Raw genomic sequence first — 8,592 nt, 5'->3', positions numbered from 1 at the left:
AGAGATGCTGCATGGGGTCTAAGATTAGACCCTAACCTGAACAGAAATATGTAGACTTTTATTCATGTTTTTATGTATTTACCACAGACATTACGCATTAATCAACATGTCAGTTTCCACCTCAATTTAAAAGTGCCAGAGTTAGCTGAGAGAGAGCTCATTTCTGTCTGTAGTGCCTGTGCAGGTTATTAAAATGTAGTGGCCTATACTATAATACTATACAATGCAATACATGTGTTCATTACAAAAGTAGCAGAGTTTTAAAGCAGTGAATATATGTAACGGCGGTGCCAGAGATGATGTAGTATTATATATTGTGATTGCAGGTTTAGTTTGCTGCCATCTCTTTAGTTTTTGTTTAAAAGTTAAGTCAATAGGAAAACTGTAATGGTGGCAAGCATCTGCAACATGTACAAAACTATTTAAATCTAAAATATTGTGCTTTTGAACTATATGACATCTGTTGAATGGGATATGAATTTTAGTTTTGCTGTATTTGAAGAAGTAACGAGATATGTTAAATAGACTTGTATGTCTATGAGGATTGAGTTGTTTTTTCGTCTGATGACTCAATCAGGAGAGACTGCATTCATACATGCAATACATGGCGCACGATAAAGGTTAAATCTGTATTTACTTAACTATTTATATTGTAATTAAGGCAATCAAGATCAACCGATTTGGCCATAACTGCAGTTGTATAAATCATGATGTCATAACCAAAAGAATTGAAGAAGCTAGAATATCTGTGGTGTCCTGATTCCTGCATTGAGTTGTGTGTGCGGTGAAATCACAAGTGTGTGTGTGCGCTGGTTTATGTTGTGTGTGTGTGAGTCTTGCTACTCACCTGAAGTGTAGCGTTAATCAATTCAGAGGAAACAAACACTGCAGCCTCACATCCCCCAAAGAGGGCCTTACAGCAGGAGTTTGGGAGAATTTGAAATGAATTTGAAATGACATGGGAGTCATGTGAACCGCGGACTAACTAAACAGTATAAACACCATAGTGGGAAAAAATACGACTCTGGTATGAAGGTTCCATTTAGTGACGTTGTGGTGTGTTCAAGCTCCATCCAGCAAAATAATGCATGAAAGTAATATATCACGTTATAATGGTTGTGGTGAGAAACTAGAAAAAAGCCAACGCTTTGAATGATGTTTTCAGAGAAACATACATATTGGAGAGGGAACTATGACCTGTTTAACTAGAATATATCTAACCTGCTTATAATACATTGTCAAAAATATTACTATCAATAAAAATGCAATCTTTTATTTCCCAAACATTTGAATTGTGTATTTTTATTCCAATCACCACTATAGAGGACTTGAACAAAGTAAAAGGAAGTAGTTGATTATTGTACTACATATTTGTTGTTCGCTAGCTTTAGGCCTATTAGACATATTATTGTTAATAGTTGTGAATACTCTGAAACCATGATATTTCCTATACATGATATTGCATTTCTAACAATGTTTAGGAAAACCGTGCACAGATTTCAGTTTAAATCATTTGAGTCTCTTGTCCTTCAGTGAAAAAGTCATGTTTTTTTATATATATATTTCTATTTGGGTGTGTTGAGATGTACTTGTAGCGAATTTTTCAGTCTGTGTATATTTTCTTCAAATAAATATTATATCTTTTGAACAGAAGCAAGAATTATTAGTCATTTCTCTTTTATAAAGCAAGCACACTTTCAATTATCAGTCAAAATAACGTTTATTTGGAAGTTGAAACACATTTGGAATGTAAGTCCTCTTAACTTGAAATGGCAAGTTGTTTACATGGTGAAGTTATTCTAACTTGTAACTGTGTGTTACATAAAAGCTCTAATGTGCGTTTGTTTGACTAGCTAAGGAAAGTTTTCTTGAACTGATAATGTAAAAACATATCTTCTCATCTTGGCCCTTTGACCTCTTCTGTACCTTCAATGCAGGATTTAAGTGACAAATCAACGATGTAGGTCAATTATATGCGTGTTTAATAAGAATAAACCAACCGTCTCTTTACTTTTTTAATTGTCATTATTTATTGCCTCATGAGCAACACATGCTCACTCTTCCATGTATGTTTGGTTCTAAAATAACAAAAATATAACAGTAAATACATGATGTATGCAACTCTGCTGCAAAGTAACCATGAACATTACATATCAGAGGAAATAAACGGCATTAAATACATCTGTATCAATAACCTAGCTAATTAACAAAGACAAGTAAATGTAACTTAATGTATACACGTATACTGCCACCTGCTGGTAGAAAGGTGAACCTGCACTCTGGTCTCCTAGACAATGAGATGGAAATATAAATATGATGCTAACAGCAACAACTCTACACACATTTTGATTAAACTATATTACGAACTGTGTTGCAATGCAACGATTAATTGAAAAGTTGATTCGTGCCGTGTCCATGACATGCACATTAAACTGCCTGTAGTCACTACTGTTGCGAACAAACTCACGCGCCACAGTCCCTCTTTTAACCTCGAAAACCCTACTGCGGCTGCGCGGCGCTGCAGTAAACACAACGGGCTACGCTGCAAAAACAAAGATGTGCTTACAAAATAAACACATTCTTAATTAATTGTATTTTTTTTGTCTTTCAGGAATACGTTTATACATTGAGAAAATATTTGTTTAATTTGAGGCTGATTTCCTGATTGTTAAAGAAAAAAAGCAGGGGGAAATAAATTGAGGATGCAGGGATTTGTAGTTTTACATAAGTCAAATAATTAAATTTATATTTGATAGGAATACAGTAAAGATAATATATAGTAAACTGAAAATAGCCAACTGTTGAGGTACTTTTACTACCTCTATGACTAATGTAAATATTGTTTATTTACTTCACTAGTCATGAAAGCTTTAGTTTCTCCACAATACAACATGTTTTACAAATTAAACGGTATAAGAGTAGAGCGTGACAGAAGTTTGATTTAAGTACATTATGGAAATCCTTGTTTCAGATTCCCTGCACGTTGTTACTTTAATGTTTGGACAAAAACATTTCTAATCCACTGCAAAAGGTACAATAGAGAAATAACCGTTCCTGTCCAGGAGGAACGACGCCGTGACCTCAGACTCAGTCGCTCACTTTGGGGGTTAACGTCGCAGTGGCCTCCATTAGGTCTCCTCACCCACGAAGAGGCGTCGCATGTCAGTCAAGTACTCGGCTCATTGAGCGCTACAGTGCAAAGAGGTTTTTGTAGCTACATTAACGCACATCTAATAAAGTTGAGATTTATTTTTAAAGCAAGCAGCATCCAGAAAATGTGTCATCTCGTAAACCACTAGTTTAATTTTAGTTAAGGATGAACAGGCTGCTAAACATTACAAAAGGTGCACTGGAGTAAAATCTGAAACACCAAAGATGTGCCATCAATAAATACAAATAAATCAGCGTCCAAAGATTGAACAAAAATCACAAAGCAAGGATGAAAAATTAAAAACATTTTATTTAAAAACTAGTCTAGAGTCTCAACAGATTGTGATCAATCTAAAAAAAAAATATATATAAAGTGCGAGTGTGACGTCCGCTGACGAGAAGGGAGCCGACCGCCTCAGGGCGCCTTGGGCAGAGCGGCCGCCATCGTCTTCACGGCGGCCGACGACAGCTGAGGGACGAGGCTGATCTTCATCAGCTTGCTGCTCGAGTACTTGTTCTTGACGGCCTGCGGGACAACAACTCGCGTCAAGTTTCCAGTCTCAAAAAGATGCATAAAGCCGTCGCGTCAAGGCTTCAACTCACCTGGAATTTCGACTTCCCCTCGTTCACCGTCACAACGTTTCGGGCGATGTGCTGCATGATGGGCTTCAGGTGGGCGGCGTCGTAAGTAGAGTAGTGCTGCTGAGCGGGAGACTGAGGAGACGGAACGAGTCAGACAAGACGCGCTCAACAAAGTGGTTCGAGTTTCCCGACGGGGGATTCAAGCAAACTCACCCAGGGCAGCGCCTCGAGCAGCAGCTGGGAGAGGCCCAGCGAGGCGGCGGCGATCTCAGAGGGCCGGTAGTGCACCATGTCGTAGTCCAGCAGCGTCAGCTCCATCAGGTACTTGGCCAGCGTGTGCCTCTCTACGTCAGACTGAGACAAAACAGCCAGCTTACAAATCCTGTGGACCTTTTCACAACTGTAAATATGAAATAAAGTTATTTGTCATGATTTCTGCATTTAAACGGCCGATTAGTCGCAAAGATTTAAACACGAGTCTCACTTTTGGCATTGAGAGCAAGTAAAGAAATACCAAGTCGACTTCTAGGTCACCAAAAAGGTTGTGGACCGACACTTATTCAGAATAAATGAGTCGGATCTCCCAGTCGTTGCCACTCAACATTAACGTTATCTGAGCACTATCTTATAAAATAAGATAATCCTTTATTAGTCCCTCAGTGGGGAAATTACAGGATTACAGCAGCACTGCTCACAAATGAATGAAGATAAAAAGCAAGTAATATAAATAAGTAGTAAAACAGTAGAATATTAATATACAGACTGAATAGAAAAGTATATATATATAAAAAGTACTTAAACGTAATATTGCACTTGATTTAATATCATTGCACTGTCGTCTAACGTCTCATGTTTGCACCTTCCGCCTAGAAAAATTCCTCGTTGTGTAAACATTCCTGGCAAATAAACCGTTTCCGAATCTGAAAAGAATTACATTTTCTTTAAAGCAATGAACTCGTGTACGTGGGTCGAGGAGAGTGAAGCGCAAACTGCAAAAAAAAAAAAAAAACCTGTTTGACACCGTCGTTCCACATTAAATTATATTGCCGTAATAAACCCCAACTCACACTGGCCACCTTGGAGGCCCGTCGGAGGAAGTGCAGCGGAAGAGGTCGTCCGAGGGCAAAGTTCAGCGTCTTCAAAATCTGCTGCTCCATCTCCAGAATCTGGGCCGTGGAGAAGGCGTTGTCCGTGATGTAAGCGAAGTCTCCGACCTCCGGCGCGTACATCTCCTCGTACTTGCAGGCCACCAGCATGGCGGTGACGCCGACGAGCTGCAGCTTCCTGCGGGTGACCGGCTGGTCCTGCGGGCAGCCGGGGGTCGGTTACACAGCTCACACACACGGGGAAGAGGAGACCAGAGGGACGGTTCCTACCTGGAGAAAGCGATCCAGGATGGCGACCGTGAGGTACAGAGTCTCCTGCAGCAGCTGGAACCTGGAGTGGACCTGGACCAGCCAGTCCACCAGAAGGGCCCGCATGCGCGCGGAGATCTCGTAACCCTGCATGTAGTTGGCTCGGACGGCTTGCTCCACCTGTGGAGACGGAGAGCGATGAAACGCGGAATACAAAATAGGTGAGCAGAGAGCTCGGCTGACGGAGAGGGGGGGGGGAATAAAATAAACGCGTCACCTCCAGGACGTGCAGGTAGTTGTAGATGTCTTTGACGTACTCCGAGCAGAGCTGCGGCTGCTCCGCGTCGTGCTCGTCCACGTCCTGCACGGTGAGCAGCGCCTCGGAGAACGCCTGGCAGAGCGCCTCCGCCTCCCTCATGGACACGTCGGCCGACTCCTCCGAGGTCTCGGGGAGGGGCTCGGCGGGCGCCGGGACCCGGACGACCGGAGGCACCGCCGGTCTGTCCTTCTGGGCGGGTTTGGCCGGTGCTTTGGCCGGTCCGGTCCTCTGGGGAGGCAAAGTGAAGGCAGCTTTATGTAGAATGCTCATTGTGACCACTGGATTTCCATGAGCAAACATGTGAAGTCTGGGTGTAAACAGTAAAAAGTGAGTAAATGTAGTATTTAAACTAACAATGAGAATACAAAGCACACAGTAAACCTTAAATGACTGAGACAATAGTTTGATTAAAAGAATAAACATTTATATAAATGCCTGTATGTATGCCTGCTTATATCTTGAGTTTTTTTAAAAGCATATTCATTATTTCAAACTCGGCATAAATGAACAACATTTCTCCCCCCAGGACTTTTCCAGAACTGGAAATAATTTAAATTCCATGACTTTTCCAGGTTTTCTATGACCGTAAAAACAGTCATAGAAGAGAAAAAAAATATTTGGGAGTTCTGGAAGTTTAGAAGGATCTTTTTAAATGTAATGCTGGAAGTAACCAACCAAACTAAAAGAAAACATTTTTTTTTTTTTAAAGGTGGCAACCACATGGTTGAAATAACTTATTGCAAGTTGCTTTAGATTAAAACAATGCATCAGCTAGATAAATCTAACTGCATCTTTTCCTAAAGTGCACATAGTTGCACTAAAACATTACACAAACAGACGGTCCACTTCCGGAAAGCTTTCCACGTGACTTCCGTCTTGGACTACACGAGTGTCCACATACTTTAGGCCACTTGGTGCAGCACGTGCCCAGGTGTGTGTGCGTGTGTTAAGGTCATGATGTGCTTCACAGAAACGACAGTCAGATAGAGGTCATCGTAAGGTCACCTTGGTGTTGACTGCTGGCGCTGCGGTGAAGTTGGTGATCTCTCCGAGAGCAGCTCTCCTCACACCAGCGGGGTTTTTAGCCATTTTCCCCGGGTTCTCTGCGGCCGGGAGCTGCTTAAAAATAATTAAAAAGACAATACTAAAAATTAAGACATGCTGCCTGGTGCAAAGCGTCCGTTAAACGTGTTCAAGCGCAGGAGAGACAGAAAGCCACACAGGCGATAACGTTAATGGCGAGATGGCGTCGGTTTACTCACCACAAGACGAGCGTCAACGGAAGACATGTCGAGCAGGAACGAGGACAAACTGCGAGTTAAAGCTGCGGCGCGAGGGGTTTCTTTCTGGGTTTCTTTAAGCACGCGATACCGACAAGCTCCGTGGACACCGAGATCTGCAGGTAAACAGCAAAGGCACGAGCCGCGTTCAAATAGCACTCCGACGAATCTGATTGGTTGCTGCGTCGAGGAGGTCGCTCCTGATTGGCTGACAACCCAAACGAAGGTCACGGGTACAGTTGTGGTGATATTTAAATGTAGGAAATTATAGTTTTTAAAGATACTGTCGTTCAGTTGAATGAGTACAACTCTGACGTGGTTACTGAGCTCAAATTTGAATGAATTCAAAACGTCATTCTAGTAAAAGTACATAAGTATTCGCAGCATAATGTACTTAAAGTACCAAAAGTACAAATTAGACCCGTTTCAGATTCATATATTATATTACTGAATTACTGATTATTGTTGATTCAGAATGACTTTGGCATCTTTTCCCCACATTTAAATCCATTATTTCCAAGTGTTGAATAACTTGGACTTAATAACTAATTTCCATCTCATGCTATATTTAATACTTTTACTCCACTACATTTTGAGCCACTATATTAATTTGACATCAGTTACTTTGCAAATTTGCATACACAAATAAGTAACGTATGATGTACTATTATACATTAAGCTAAAATATAATTATATAAATATATGTACCAAAAGCCATGAACACACTGATGCATAACTAGAATCCAATAACACACGTCCATTTACAATGAGCTAATGTGTACTTTTGTACATTCACAGTGAGGAAGACGACAGCAGGCTCGAGTTTGGTGTTTTCGCATTAAAATCTGTGACTTTTAAATGCCAAATATATGTGTGAACATCTGGGAAAAGATCAGGGGGAGGGGAAAAAACTATAGCTGGATAAAATAAAAATAAAACAACATTTGTATTTATTCCCTCAGGGTTTGAGCTGAAGTCATACATGTGTTAAATGTTCCACTGTCGTCACCAACAGCCTCTTACCTGTTGACTGGGTTTATGTGCAGATAGTTTATTCATCAGAGCTTCATTTGGTGAAAACACGAAGAGAGTGAATAGAAAACATTAAAGTGGAAAGCGACATCATAAAACAAACAGATTCCCATCCCAGTTCATTTGATCCTTTGATAATACAAACAGAACCAAACCTCGTCACACACTAAAGACGACTTACTGTTGCAAAGAGGGACTGTCAATGAAACTTATATTCAAAGCATCATTTGCAAACTTTCTTATCTTTAAATTGTGTGGTCATGTCTGATTTAACTGTTTCTGAGCAGGAGACTTTGCTTCTTTTTTTTTTAAACAAACCGAGTTTTCTGCAAACTGAAGTTATTGGTGGGATTCAACAGTGAAGATGTGTACTAACATAAAATATTATCAAATACACAGAGCTCTATTGTGGTTAAAAGTTATTGAAAAAACATAATGGCTGACATGCTCCTATATCACTGTGGAGTATTTGGACTCAATCACCAAACACCGTCCGGCTGCCACAACTCACTGAGCACCAAATGTGGATTCATCCACCACTGAAAATAGTCCCCAAAAAAAGCACTATTTTCTCCCACTGATTTGATTAAAACCAGCTGATTTAGGAAATAACTGATACTAGAAACATTCATATATATATATATATATATATACACATATTTTTATATTTATTTCTATGATATATATATTTCAATAAATATTTTGTATATGTATATATTTCTATAAATAATGATATATATAAAATGATATGTATAATTATATATAAAAATACATATATTTATATAGAAAATGTATATATAGTATATTTAGAAATAAATATATAAAAAGGATGTTTAATTATATATAAATATACATATATAAAATGATATGTATA

At 39.7% G+C, this 8,592-nt stretch overlaps 1 protein-coding gene across 1 annotated transcript; it reads right to left on the bottom strand.

Annotated features, from left to right (window-relative positions):
- Positions 1 to 3,536: 3,536 nt before the first annotated feature.
- Positions 3,537 to 6,782, bottom strand: LOC306748190 (G2/mitotic-specific cyclin-B2-like). The gene is made up of 8 exons (XM_079231325.1): positions 6,669 to 6,782; positions 6,412 to 6,522; positions 5,365 to 5,634; positions 5,109 to 5,267; positions 4,800 to 5,036; positions 3,946 to 4,086; positions 3,754 to 3,864; positions 3,537 to 3,676 (listed from the first exon to the last, which is right to left on the bottom strand). Exons 1-8 carry the CDS (start codon positions 6,693 to 6,695, stop codon positions 3,566 to 3,568), a joined length of 1,167 nt encoding a protein of 388 aa, XP_079087451.1. The 5' UTR covers positions 6,696 to 6,782; the 3' UTR covers positions 3,537 to 3,565.
- Between the last annotated feature and the right edge of the window lie 1,810 nt (positions 6,783 to 8,592).

The sequence above is a fragment of the Taurulus bubalis genome, assembly GCF_910589615.1.
Source record: "Taurulus bubalis genome assembly, chromosome: 15".
Taxonomy (NCBI): Eukaryota; Metazoa; Chordata; class Actinopteri; order Perciformes; family Cottidae; genus Taurulus; species Taurulus bubalis.
Note: the sequence above shows the minus strand (reverse complement) of the source record. Positions and strands in the feature narration are given on the sequence as shown.

Coding starts and splice junctions, on each gene's coding strand:
- LOC306748190 (XM_079231325.1), bottom strand. CDS start 6,695: ATGTCTTCCGTTGACGCTCGTCTTGTG. Junction 5,268..5,364: donor ACTACCTGCACGTCCTGGAG/GTGACGCGTTTA, acceptor CCGTCTCCACAG/GTGGAGCAAGCCGTCCGAGC. Junction 5,037..5,108: donor TCCTGGATCGCTTTCTCCAG/GTAGGAACCGTC, acceptor GGCTGCCCGCAG/GACCAGCCGGTCACCCGCAG.